Source organism: Larus michahellis, chromosome 1 (genome assembly GCF_964199755.1).
Source record: "Larus michahellis chromosome 1, bLarMic1.1, whole genome shotgun sequence".
Lineage (NCBI taxonomy): Eukaryota > Metazoa > Chordata > Aves > Charadriiformes > Laridae > Larus > Larus michahellis.
Genome location: NC_133896.1, coordinates 52,028,775 through 52,043,018, shown reverse-complemented (window position 1 = coordinate 52,043,018; position 14,244 = coordinate 52,028,775). Strand labels below are relative to the sequence as shown.

General features: G+C 41.4%; 1 protein-coding gene across 6 annotated transcripts in view; it reads left to right on the top strand.

Annotated features, from left to right (window-relative positions):
* The window catches only part of ANKS1B (ankyrin repeat and sterile alpha motif domain containing 1B), a 448,856-nt gene that overhangs the window by 391,172 nt on the left and 43,440 nt on the right, over positions 1-14,244 (top strand). For all 6 annotated transcript variants that reach the window (XM_074575799.1, XM_074575789.1, XM_074575760.1 and 3 more), the window contains 2 exons: positions 2,563-2,670; positions 7,912-8,091. In XM_074575799.1, coding sequence (XP_074431900.1) covers positions 2,563-2,670; positions 7,912-8,091 — 288 coding nt within the window. The remainder of the gene's footprint in view (positions 1-2,562; positions 2,671-7,911; positions 8,092-14,244) is intronic.

The following is a 14,244-nucleotide window of genomic DNA, read 5'->3' as shown; positions in this document are numbered from 1 at the left end:
CATTGTCGTGTATTATGCAGGCTACAATCCATTTGACAAAATGCTTCACTGCATAGCGCTTAAGTGCATTGTATTGAGTGTCCCTATAGCTCCGTGTTGCTGTGTTCACTGTTACCTGGTATACAGAAAATATTCATGGGCTAAATACGTGCAAGACTTTTAACGGTTATCTGATACACAACATTAAGATATTTCTAAGATACTGCTTTAGGCTACTTTACCATTGCACGCCGTTGACCTATATTTGTGATATTTGACATTTTTGGCAAGTACTGTCAAGGATAATCCATCAGAGGACAAGTTTTCAGAGTTTCAGGGCATTTGTTAAATTCTCATAACTGAAATAATATAGAAATGTTTCAGAAAACAGTATTTTATCTTTGTGAGTTGAGTAACAGGTTTTCCAAGTAAGAAAACTACTAGAGTCAGTTTCCAGAAGAATACAGCCATGTCGTCCAGATGAGAGTGGGCTACAGCTGCCTATTGGCTGAGAACCATGTGTTCCTGTAGGTTGCATCTTTAAATTCCTACCTCTTCGGAGTTGGGGTGATCACCATTTTAATGGAAAAACAAAACATAGAATGAGCTTAGCAGTGCTTCTGATGTTTAAAGATCTGCATTGCTTTCAAATTGAGCACAGCTTTTTAAATAATATAACCATTTAGACCCATCTGTTGATCTCTTGTGTGCGAAGTCCCTCAAGACTTGTGTCCTTTTCTCTCCTGTTGTTCAATAGCTCTGTGAAGTCAAAGAGAATTGCTTTGTGTGGTTTGATACAGCTAATAAGGCAGTCAGAGCACTGAGGACCTCGAAACAACCCAAGAACTGTAGCTTGACTTAAAAATCTCTGGGTAAATGCTCTTGATGATGGGGAAGCATTATGAAAGAAGCAAGTTCCCTGCGGTGCGTTACCCAAGTAATGCTTAAAGCAGCTGTGGGTCATTCACGTGTTTCATATAGTTAAATACAGAGATAAACTGTGCACCCTTCTCTTTAACACTCAATGTAAACTGAATACATAACTAAGACTCCTGCATGCCTCCGGCATTTTTGTGCGTGCTGCACTATCTCAGCTTCACGCGTGCTTCTCCAGATTTAGACTAACAGGAGAGCACATAGCAGGCTAGTGGGACTCTACAGCTTGGCGCTGCTGTTGAGCTACAGCGTCTGCAACGACCCTTTAAGCTGCCTCTTGGAGGAAGGCCTTGATCTGTTTCACGTCCTAGCCCATCGCTTTGTAGATGTGGGCAAACAAGGTGTTCTTGAGGTTCAACTATAGAGGATAGCACAGAGGCATCCAACAGAGGATGTGTGGAAGAGTTCACGTGCCCATGGATTTGGCAGGAGTTCACCCATCAGAATAATGATGGTGTGTTCTTGATATACTGGATCTAAGGGATGTCGTAGAGGAGTTATTGGGGTTTGGGTTTTGTTTGTTTTCATGAATGGTAGCTCTTAGTGGTACTGGTTGAACTGAGGTAGTTGTTCGTTTGAGAGGTAGCGTTTGCAGGGGGTTTTGGGGACTATTACTTTTTCCAGGTTGAGTGAGAAATTCCTCTCGACTGAAGGGTGTTGAAACACGGCGGACCTAAATATAGTGGGAAGTACTGTCTTCTGAGAGGGAATGGAGGCAGCTCTGGTGTATGAAGCCATATAAACAGTCTGGAAGAGTTACATGAGGACACTGCTCTTTGCAGAGCAGAGGCTTTCTACAATTAGAGCTGCTTTACACTTTGAAGCCATTGTAGCCATTAAAGAACAGCATTGAAATATGGGTTGGTTTTTTTCCACTAATGCTCGAGTTTCCAACTTTCTGCTCCTGCCCTCTCTGTTTTCCCGAGAGCAGTGGTGGTTTTGTCTGTGTCAGGGACACAGAGAGACACAAGTGGGGAGTAAGTTTGGAACACCTTTTTCGCAGCATTCTTGGAGTTTGGACAAGCACAAGGTATTTAAACCTATCCACTGATGGTCGCGTTTGCGTGTAACAGAGATATTTATTTTTTTCATTGCATCTGATAAAAGACCTCCAGGACAAAGTTTGTCTGTCCTGTGTTTCTTACGCAACGATGATTCTACACAATAATGCAAACTGTACGTGTCGTTCAAAGATTGCCCATGAAAGGCATGGTGAATAGATTTAAAAGTGATGATGTTTATTCGTTGTGCAGTTCCTTCTCTCCCTTCTTGCCCTCTCTAAGCATTCGCTGCCTGTTACTCACTCTCTTCCTCATCCCTCCCATTGTTTTTCCTCCTGCTCTGCTGTCTTTTATTTCTGTTTCATTTTCCTTTCCTCCTTACTCATTCTGAGTCTATTTTTTTTTTTGGTTCTCTACATGTATACGTACTTTGGTTTCTTCCTTCATTTTACAGGGTTTTTCCTCTGATCTTGCCTCTCATTTTCTCTTCTCATTGTTTGCCTCGCACTGCTCTCTGTCCGGTTAGCCTGTGTAGTGGACCAACTTGTTAAAAGGTTTAAAGAGACTATGGCTTCACTCTGAATGGATCTTCATTTAATGATTGCAGTGTGTTCTTTTTAACGAGGTATTTTTGTTATTATTTCAGGTCTTAAAAATTAGCTTGATTGGCCACCGGAAGCGCATTCTGGCATCTTTGGGAGACAGGCTTCACGAAGATCCTCCTCAGAAACCACCTCGGTCAATAACCCTCAGGGTGAGTCCCCATGAAAATTTCTTTGCTTTTCTCAAAAAGTTAGCAAGCGTTTCCCAACATTCGCATGACAACAAGGACCACTTGGAGCGGGTTTCAACTTACCTCACTTCAGAAGTTCACAGTGTAGATGTCTTAGGCCGACCTGCTCAGTCACACCTCCCCATAGAGCCAGCAGAGATAAATTGACATTTTTACAGGGTGATTCATCTGACCCGTTTCGGACGTCTACCTTAGGATGAGATAAGTAGTGTCTTAGAAGTACCAGCTTATCTTCTTTGCTCGAGAAGCTAGCTCAGGAGCAGGTGCATACAAGCCGCACGTCTACATTTGCCCACAGGAATCCCAGCCCAGACGATCGATATTGCGGAAGGAGAGTTACCATTTTCTTCTCATGTTTTCAAAATGCTTTCACTTACTTTTTAGACATACCCTTTATGCCTTCTTCAAAGAGAACCTATTGAAATTGTTGAGGTACAAATGCCATTAGGATATTTCTGTGTATCAAAAGTTACCTCATGTTTTTAATTTTCGTTTGTATTCCCTCTTTTAGAAACCTTGTTGCAATGTCCCTGGGGTTTTTCCACACTTCACCAGATTCAATCTCCTCTCGTTACACCACCGATCCAATGCCTTTGCTTCCTTGCTGCCTCTTACCCTTATCGAGTTGTGGTCTGATGACCCTTTCCTACTGTGTTCTCTCCGAGGCAGTTCATATCAACACTTTTTATTTTGATATTTTAGGTCACACTTTTTGCATTTAATTGGATCTGATTATGTTCATGGGGCTGCATTTCTGACTCAAATCTCATTTGGGACTAAATTTCCAAATGTCAGAGGGTGCCCGTGCTCCCAAGTTAAATTTCCTGGTGTAAAGAGAAATAGAGAAAGACAGAATTAGGGCTTATTTTAACATACACTTACAATTTCTGTGACCAACCTGTTTTCACCCTGCTTATTCTCAGATGCCACATAGAGGCATTTTAGATTCCCCCCCCCAAATTCAACCTATTCCTAATGCCATGTTGAAAAAAGTCTCACAAGCCTATAACACCCTGCTCTAAGGCACATTGCACAAATGTGTGGATATTTTTCTTCTATTTTATTTTTTGTGTATTATGTGAATGATTCCTGATGCATGTCAGGTGTTAAAACACTCCCAGGGAAGAGGAATCATTTGGAAGTCGCGTGTTTTTGCTCAATACTTTCAGTGCTCTGGGCTGGGGAATTAGTTCCTCTTCAGCAGGTGGGAAAGTTTCCACAGCCTGTGTTATTGGTTGGGACTGTCTATTCTCAGTTAATAGCGAAGAGAAAACTGGATGTCCTCCATCTGGAGTCAAAATGATAAAAAGTAGTCTGCTGCTCCACAGCTAGAGCCGCTGATGCGGGCAAGTGCTAAATGTCATTCATCACTTCGTGGTATTGGAGTCTTCACAGAGAATCCTAAAGAGGAGGACGTGAGTTTGGATAAAGGTTTTCTTTCCCATCAAGTGCTGCTTTGCCATTTCACTGGAAACAAGGACACAGTGTTCAGTCTGTGGATTGCAATAATTTTTAGCTTGAAGATTGATTTAAATAAAGTATCTGTGTCTACTAGAGGGTCAATTTGTATCTTTTAAAAAGGTAGTTTAAAGAATCTACCTTTAAGGTCCCAAGGTCAACCTAAGCACAGCTAACACTCTTCATCTTTTTCAAATCTCTTTGTATGAGCTTTTCAAATATTTCAAAAATGGTTAAATATTGAGGAAAAGCAACAAACATAAAAATATCCACAAAATATATTATCGCCACAATAGCTGTGTACTAAGTCAAGGTTATTTTGATTTCAGTGTCATATACTCAAAAGCTAGAAAATGCTGGATCTCAGGTTATCTGTGCAATCTGGCTTCCCTTTCTTGAGTGCGTTATGGTCTCTAATTACAGGACCAGTTTCCATGATATTCCTAGAACCCCGCCCTCACCCGCACTCACTGCAAGGTGGAATTTAAACCGAAGGAACGACAATTTAGACTGAAAATTTGACGAAGAAATGTTACAATAGTAATGATAGTTTAAGACAAGAATGAATTACCTGGAGAGGATTCCTGGTTTTAGGAACAGGTTAGACAAATATCTGTGGGGCTTGAGGTGCTCCTGGGCAGCCTGGGGAAGGTTCTCTTAAGCTCCCTTCCAGCCCTGACCTGCGTGGTTCCAGCGATACGTGACCGGCAGGACTGAGAGGTGGGGATGAAGCAGAGTTCAATGGTGAAATATATCTGATCAGGCATCCCTGCAGGGCACGTATCCATGCCTTCACAACAGGGTGGTAACATGATATGAACTGTGTGACTAACAGGAACACGGTACTGAGTACGTGATAGCATCTGCACGGGCGTCCGTGCCTGGTCTGCAGATTTGTTAAGGAGATGGGAAGGTGGGTATGGAGTCAGGAAGAGGAATGAAGGAAGAACGTGAGGGAGACTCACGATTAAAGGAATAGCTGTAGCTGTGAAAATACAGATTTACACCTGCTTTTGCTACAAAGCCCTTGGATAACGCTTGGTAAGTTATTTAGGTAATTGCCTCATAAACAGTCGCTAATTGTCTGTTACCAACATTCTGCATATTTGACTGGGGTCTGGAGTCTGATTAATACAAGTGCTGAGCACACACTGCTGCAAATTAGATCAGTAAGAGTGGAGTTTTGAATACAAGCACTTGGAAAATGAGGCAATAGATATTTTAATTGGGCATCCAAAGTGACTGATATTTTTTAACCTTTCTCTGTATGTCTCAGGTCCCCCACACTAAAGTGGTGATTAGAAAATGCCAGAAGTCACAGGGTGTGGTGAAAATAAGTTGATTGACGTTTGTAAAGCACTTACAAGCATCATGAAAATGACAATATTAGTCATCCTATCTTCAGAGAAGGATTTGAATAGATTCTAAGGAAGGGGTTTGGGGCCAGGAAACGAGGTGAGAATAAAATACTGACTACACGGTAACTAATGATAACACAGTGCTGAGTATATGACAACATGCTGCACAGTTGAGGATCCATCTGTGCTGTGAAGGATGACTTTGGGAAAATAGCATAAAATCATACAATTAAACCCTGTTCCATAATGCACAGGCACCGTAATTCTTTTATTTCTTGACTTTGTAATTCTTGTCTCTATTGCCTTGCCAGCAGTCTTCCGATGGAGATTTCTGAGTGACTTTCCCCTTTATATGCGGTTTGATAAAAATACAAAAAACTGGACGAGAGCTGGAATCTGTATGTCCGTTGCGCGGTCATCGGTCACTTTGATGTGCCGATGGCCCTATCAGTCTACTGAACAGGGGGTGAATCGTGATTCGGAGCAGAGAGAGGTGACCTACCTGGCTGGAGCGGCAGGTAGCAGTCGTTAGAAAGGATCTCGTTTAGTTCCCCCGTACTCAGGTTATTTTCAGGGCAGAGTCCTCTGCACCATCTAGTCAGGGTTGGGCTAGAGGGAGGGTAGGTTTTAGAGACGATGCCTCACCAAAACCTTCGGAGCGTGTGCAGACTACAGCTTTTCAGAAGCTTTTAACTGGGCCAAATGTAGGTGGATTTTTGTGAAGGAGGGAAAAAGACTATTCCTAAGAGGAAAACACTCCTTTCTTTGCCCTGGGAAATGTCAAGTGCTTGTCTCAGATCATAGGAAAGCTAGAGAATTGAAAAACAAAAAAAAATCCAGTTAATTAAAAGTTGCTAAACAACTATATATCCCTGATTTTAGTCAACCAGTATGAAAAATACTAATCCATTACTGTGATTGCAAGGAACAATGTCACATAGACTCCTACACTTCAAATATTAACATCAGATGTTACTATCACTTGAATGCGTACAGAGAATTGCAATTTTCCTTTCCATTTGGAAGAGATTACAGCTCCCTGATTTCTTACACTATATCTTGTTTCTTAACAGCATGGAGTAAAGTACCTTGATGCTTTTTCAGAATTAGGTTTGCTTCAATGTAATCATGCATGAAATATCCACTTTAATTCTTTCTTTCAATAAAAAGGCAGGGGTTTTTATCCTCCATGCACACCGGAGCAGGTCTTTCCTTCCTCTGATATCTTGGGGTCCCTTCTTGTTGTTCATCATTGAAATACAGTATTACAGCAATAGAATAATTTAGGCGAGGTCTGTCTGCACTGTGCAAACACAGTCCTGGGGACGTTCTGCCTCCGAAGAACTTACTATCAGAGAAATCTCTAGTGTCAGATAAATTGAGCCCGGTAACCTACATCACGAGACAGGAACGTGTTTCCCCATCCAGTTGTGATGGCAGCGGTTTACGGTCCACCGGGGGCGGAGGGTGTGCAGGCTGGCTGGCCAGTGCTCTGTAGCTCTGCTCCCACTGGTGGCAATCTCCAAGAGCATGTTGAACGGCAGAGCTGGGCGCCAATGTTTGTAACGCGTGTTTGAACAAAGGCTGTGAGGTGCGTGAGAATAGAAAGGTGTTTCCAAACACACGTAGGGTGGCTGTCTGTGAGCCGTGTGGTGGTGGAGCCTGGTAAAATGTATCATCAGGAGGACATGTTTAGCTGTTTATGAGGTAGAGTTCATATATCAATTCACTGTGGTATTTGCGCACTGACTGATACAAGGTCACAGTTCAACACAGATTACAAGAAAAGCCTGGTAAAATATTTGTACTCTGATGCTTTCATGCATTCGAGGAATTCTTATTTAGCTTGTTTCTGATATCCAGTACTTCAACTTAAATGGATGTTCTGCAAGACCTATAAAAATTGCAAACAAAGTGTCTATATTTTGTAAACGTTCGTGCATTTCTTTTTTCCAGCAAGAGATGTTGCTAGAGTTCACATGACTTTCAAATCACTTTCACTGCTCAGAGTGGCTGCTTAGAAGCGGTGAGAATGTATTTCATTTTACAAATAGCTAGTCCTAAATCATGGCTTTATTTAGGCCTTGATGAGAAGTAGCTCCCTGTTTTATATCTCAAGCAGTCCTAGAAGGGAGTTTATATTACACAAGGAAGTTTTGGATAGGGAATTTGCGACTAGTTCATGTAAATAGTGAATTGTGTTTCCTTCCACGCGGGCTGTGCGCCTTAGGTAGCAGATCTCAAAAGTTCATCCACAATAACCTCTACTTCAGGAACTGTTCCTTAATTTTTAAGTATGAATAATTCGAATACACTTCTAAACATTTGGTTTGAAGTTAGCAATATGCTGTTCTTATTATGCTGTATTTTTCTCCTCCCTGTCCAGGAACCCAGTGGTAACCACACTCCTCCTCAGTTGTCTCCATCACTTAGCCAAAGCACTTTCACTACTGGTGGCTCCCTGGACGTTCCCCACATTATCATGCAGGGCGATGCAAGGAGAAGAAGAAATGAAAACTATTTTGATGATATTCCCCGGTCAAAGCTGGAGAGGCAGATGGCACAGGTAGGGTTAAAACGATGCCATTAAAAGGCTGCGCCTTGCTGCAATGGGTTCCAGAACTAATCCAAACCATAGCAGTGGGTCATGTACGAAGGCTGAATTGTAAACTACAAAGACTCACAATTTTTTCCAAGCTGTCTGTTGCAGTTCTCTCTATTTCAAATAGTGTAAGTTGGTGTGCAGTTTCTCTTGAGAGGTGGAGTTTTGGGGGGGTGTTTGGGTGCCTGGAGGCTGAGATGAAGGTGCCTCCTGCGCACCAGAGCGCGCAGGCTCCCACTGGCACCGACTCTGCCTCTTGTTTCTGTAAGAAGGTGCAGATTCCTCAATTTCTGAGCAACCTAGATAAAAATAAGCTGACATCAGTTCACTGACAGAAACTTGGAGGACTTGAGAGGTGTCGATTGCTGCATTTATTAATGGACAGGGTCAGTGTTCTGCTAAACTTTGTGATCTGGGGGGGATATATCTTGAGTGTTTAAAAAAAGATTTAACTGTGCAGCAACTCATTTCAGCATCACAGCAGCGCTAGGCTCGACTGGATGTTAAATTGAACTGTTCATGAAAGAGAGCCTGAAGTAGTCTCCATCTCTAAATTTCTTCACCCAACCACGATACGGTAATTTTAAATCAAGCGTACGTTGCCCAGAGTGATGCCTTGTGCCATTCTAAAGGGCAGTAAAGCTAAGCTTTGACAGCCCATTGGCAAAAATGCCGTGGGATGAACTCAGCTGTTTTTTGGAGGTGCTTACGATGAAAGACGGCCAGGCCTTTAAGCCGTGAGGTGCTTTGCAGCGTGTGTTGGAAACAGGGCTTTGGTTTGCCGTCAGAAGCAGATGGGCAGCCAGCGCGGTTCCTGGAGCGACTCTCTCCGTCAAGGAGCAGGTTGCTGCACGCCACCCTGCGTCAGGCTTCCCAGCGGTTCTCTGCCTGCCGCCCCCCAAAATAGAGCCGCTCTCCAAAATTCAGCCTCAAAATGGAAACAGCTATGCAAGTAACTGTGTTATGGTTAACGTAATGAACAAAAGGCTGCGGTCGCTCAGCTAATTGCATGAACAAGGAGGAGTAATTAAATAAACAAGCAAAACAAGGTGCTGCTGTTACCTGGGAACACAGAAACAAATTGAATTCCATTTGTTCAGAGGATATTGTGAGGGAAGTGAAATTGCATTTGGTTGAGTGGGGCTGTTTCCTTGCCTTTTTTTAATCTCCTAATTTTCTGCTGTATAATCTTATTGTACAGAATTAAGGCGAAAGTTGCCTAGTGAATGAGCTTGTTTTCAAACCAAAGCCTGCTGGGCTTTTGTGACAAGAACAAGGTTGAGCTGAAGTCCAGCAAGAAAAAGCCCAGTGAATGTGAAAATATTTCTTTGAAGGTCATGAAATTTAGGTGTCTGAGCATGAAGTGCCCACTTGCTCATGGCTGAGTAGACTGGTTCATCTACTTAGTTTCTTTTGTCCCTTGGGTCACAAATCCCTATTCCCACTTCCTCCTTTAGTCACTAACATTGAAGGGAAAAAAAAAAAAAAGACAAAAAAAAAAAAGCTAGCAATTCTTCCTCTCTCTTTTTCACTCTTTTCTTTTCCTGTGTGAAGTCCTGATATTCCCAAGAGGTGTGACACACTCTCATATATGGCACCTGCAGATTTTCTTTAGGCTGTTAAAAATTGCTTTTCCAGAAGGACTGTGATATGTTGCATATCCAAAGAGAGAACTGAGCAGTTCATATTTACACCACTCCAAACCACTTCAAAACCAATGAAGTGCTGGGATATTTATTTTTTTTTTTGTGGGAGTGGGTACCCACTGAATGAATGACTTCAGTGCCTTCTGTCTAACTTTCACCATGGAATATAGCAGCCATCCTTTGGGACTCCAAAGGGGAAAATGGATTCAGATGAAATCTGTAAAGCAGTGTTTTGTGTTAGTCCCTGAACTCCAATCTGTTTGGAGTCTTTCTCAGCTCTGCCCCCAAATTCTGCACTCCTGATGTATGTAAAATTCCCTTTGACTTTAATGGGAAAGTCAATGACTCCCTCTGGTGATCATTCTCACTAAATTGGACTCACCCCATTAAGAGGCTAATCAGGGATTTCTTCAACCATCCTAGGCCCAAAATAGATTTTTAAATTTATTTTGTGCAATATGTGCTTTGTTAAAATGAACTATATTGCCTTCGATCTTTTCCCCCAAAGTCCCTTTGAAATTAAAGGTAAAATAATTATTTCTGGAAAATGAAGGAGATCCAACTGATTCTTAAGGTGAGCCTTCTGCTCCATGTCGGGTTTTTTTATCCATCAACTTCCTCCGTGCAGTTTGCAGGTTCCTTTGGCTTTTGTCAGATCAACAACAACTTCTGAGCTGATACCAGTCCTGCTTGCCAGCTAGAATACTTCTCACAAACAGAATAATCTAGAGTGATTGTTGGAATTGCTTTGAGGATATTCTTTGTCTTAACCCTTTCTTTGCTAGGCTGTTTGCATGCTGCTGTATGAATCTGCATGTTTACTGAATGCTATAGTAGATGGACGTGCATAAAGACATCTTTGATCGTGTGATTTTTTGGAAGGGTTTTAGGTGTGTTCTTAACATCAGATTAATGGGTATTTTTATGGCCTTGAAAAGAGAGACCAACATGGTATTGAGAGCTTATTCATGGTATTGCTTTCATGAACTTGATTTTGTTTCAGAAATGTTAAGATAAGACTATTTTTAGCCTCAATTTAAAATCTAAAATCTGAAGGTATTTTAAGAAAATTGTGAGATCTGATGTTTCTGTCTTTGCTATGGCCCGTGTGTTCACTAAACTTTTACATGGGAGTCATCAAGCATGTTGATCTTTGCATCAGATATCAACCGGTGTTTGTTAAAACAATGAGCACATCGGTTTAAGTCTCTTTTCTTTTCATCTGCTGTATGGCTTTAAACAATTCTCTAAACCATAATCAAATCTGCTTGTAAGTAATACAACACTTTGTTTCCTGGAGGAAGCACTGATTTAAATTTACTTAATGTGGGTGGTTTTGTCTCAAGGCCAGCATGTACCTTCATTCGCAGTTCCCTAGCAGACTGTTTGTGACCTGAGGGGAAAATCCTAATACAAACAATGAGTCTAACCAATTTAGGTTCCCCACTGGAATAGGTTTGATCATCCAACTCTCCAGTTGGTTGTCCAACTTCGAAAGTCTTTGACGTCTGGTTGGATAATTCACAACTGCCAAAAAGGTAATATAGAAGATTGTGAGATGGTTTGTTTTCCAAAAAATGGGGGGAAAAAAAAATCCAGGAAGGATTGAATAGTCTGAGTCATCTTTGACTGTGGATGTTGAATTCTGAGCCTGCAAACTGTAGATTAATACGTTCAAATTAACATAGTTTAAAATAACTGAGATGATTGCTCTCAAGATTGGCTAAACCTTTAAAACAGAATGGAAATCATAGCGGCAAAGCCTAAGGACTTGGAACTGAAATCAATAGGAGGAGTCCTGTTAAAGGGATCGGGCTCTTCATTCACCCCTGAAATCATGGAGGAGGGGGACGGAGGGGGAGAGATATATATTTGCCGGGAAGAACTTTGGAGGTTAAAAGGAAGCGTAGCTAAGTTCATTAAAATACACCAATTAAAATGTCAGGTCTCTAAGATTCATAATTCTCCAGGCAGCAGAGTAGCTTTAGGTACTAGCTGCAAGCACATCCCAGGCTGCCAGCCCCGAGGCTGTTGCTATTTATTGCTCCAGCCTGTGGCATACGGTGCTTTTAGCCACTCTGGTCCATACAGCCCCTTGTTCAGAGCGCTGCACCCTCCCCCGAGCTGGAACCAGGGGCCAAAAACATCTTCCCCGCTGGCGGAGGACCTCTGCCCACACCGCTCTTTGCCGAAGCAGAGCTGGGTCGTGCAGGAGGGTCAGGCATCACCCCGATGCTGAGGGATGCTCTCCCCACGGGGCTGAGCCTGCGAAGCACCATGGGATGGGAGAGGTCTGTCATTTCAGGAGGCGGTGGGTGGGCGCCTCTTTAGGGCTCTTGGGAAAGCTCCAGGCTGTGTCTGCCTCCAGGAGAAAAAACGGATAATGAGTCAGATGAAGCTATTTGGTAGGATAAACCTAGTCATGGCCCATATGGGGGGCATCCCAGTGGGCTGTGATGGCAGGAAGAGAATCCTTTCAGATCTCACAGAGTTGGAAAAATTATTCACAAAGGCGGGCAGCAGAAGTTCTTTCTTAGAGATAATGAACCCAGACTTAATTTTGAAAGTCTTTCTGGGTTCTTTGGTCCCATGGTCTGAGGGCTCTTTTTTTTTTTTCCCTAAAACACGAGATACTTAAATGTAAGGTCCTTGTAATGACTGGGTAGTAAGCTTGAAGTAAAGCTACCTCGATTGTTGGGATTCTGCTTTGTAACATCATTTTGTGAGATATAATAACTCATTGAAGGATTAGCATTGATATGCAGGAGATAGATAGTCATTTAAATGGAGTTAGTATCTGAGATCCTTTATCTACAATGGAGGAAAAGTGTAATAAAAACAAGAGACAGAATTAGCAAAGGCAGGTTTATAGGAAAATTGTGAAATATTTTTTCTGCTTTCTGAAATAAACCTTCAACTCAATAATATCTTCCAAATACTTCCCAGATACTAATGCATTCAAAATTCCAGTGCACTGTGGGGCTACGAGGCTTAGAATTATGTTTTCCGTTTTACAGCTGAGAAAATTGAGGTACAGGGATGTTGCAAGATGGCCAAAATGACACTGAAAGTTTGAAGGAGCCAAAAATAGAACCTTGTCCTAGAGGACCCACTTTTAGTTTTTTAACTTTTAACCACAGTATGACATCTTTTTTATTTGCTTGTTTCCTGTTTGTTTTCCTGTCTCCTTCTCTGCTTTGGAAGGATTTAAAGATTTACGGTGAATGAAGGAAATACACCCAGCAGAATACTGGTGTGTAAAATGAGATTATCTAAGAAGCAACGAAGAATGGATTTTATGAATGGTTGAAATTACTTGTGAAACGACAGAATTCTTTATCAGTGGATTTAAGAAGCAATAAGTACAAAAATAGGGTTGTCTAGATTATTTCATTCTGTTTTTATTTCTAAGGTTTCTTCCATTTTTTATAAGGTTAAAATAGTGTATGTTGTAAGGATGAATAGACAGCCATTTTAAAACCAAACAAAATGCTCTAAGGTTCGTGTTTTCAGGTGCGTTTTATTTTTAATATGAAAAGATGACTGAGCTATGGGGACCTTCAATTTAACATCGAAAGAAAAATGCTTAACCGGATCTATTTTTGTTGCATACTATAGGTGTCACTGACAGTTGTCTTTTTAATTCAGATATTAATGCCACAGAGGGTTGTATCTTGAACTGTAAATTTCAACAAACTTCCATCTGTAAATCCCTGCGGTATTGTGTATTTAATGGACAAGTAAACTGATAAAGGCATTATGAAAAATCTAAGTAATTTCTGTCTGAATAAAAAGATATAATTTTTTTCAAGAGTGTTACAGCAGCTAGCATTTTAGAAATAAAGCCGTGGGATGTGGATCATACCTACATGCTGCTTCAGCATATGGAATTAAGGAAGTCGGGTCTATATTTGGTATTAATGATCCAAACTTGTGCCATAAATACTACACCAAGATGGGGACAGATGTTCTTTCAAGATGGGGACAGATGTTCTTTATTAATTTACTGTTTTTCACACTCAGTCCTGTGAGCTAGAAGCTCTACATTGGAAAGATTGTATGAAAAATGGAGGAGGATTGTATGAAAAATGGAGAAGACCAGGTAGTTTCTACTGTCAAATAAACTATTCTTGTTGAAAATTTGAACATTTCAGAGTCAAAGCTGAATTTTAATATTTAGCATTTACTTTTTTGAGCTACTGGAAAAAAGTTGTACTGTTGTACTTAGAGTTTGGAGTGCTCTTCTGAAAGAGCCCACTTTTTGTTGGTGGTGGGTTTTTTTTGTTTGTTTGGTTGGTTTTGGCTAAAATGCAGATACTTGTACCTAATGTTCAGGGACCAGAGTCTCATGATCTTCATTGGTGGTGTTTGTCCAGAAGTTTGTATCCTCTATGCAAGGCTAAAAGGCTGGGGTGCACTTGTGGCTGGCAGCACCAGCAGAAGGGGTGTCGTCGATCAGAAGAGGCTTGGC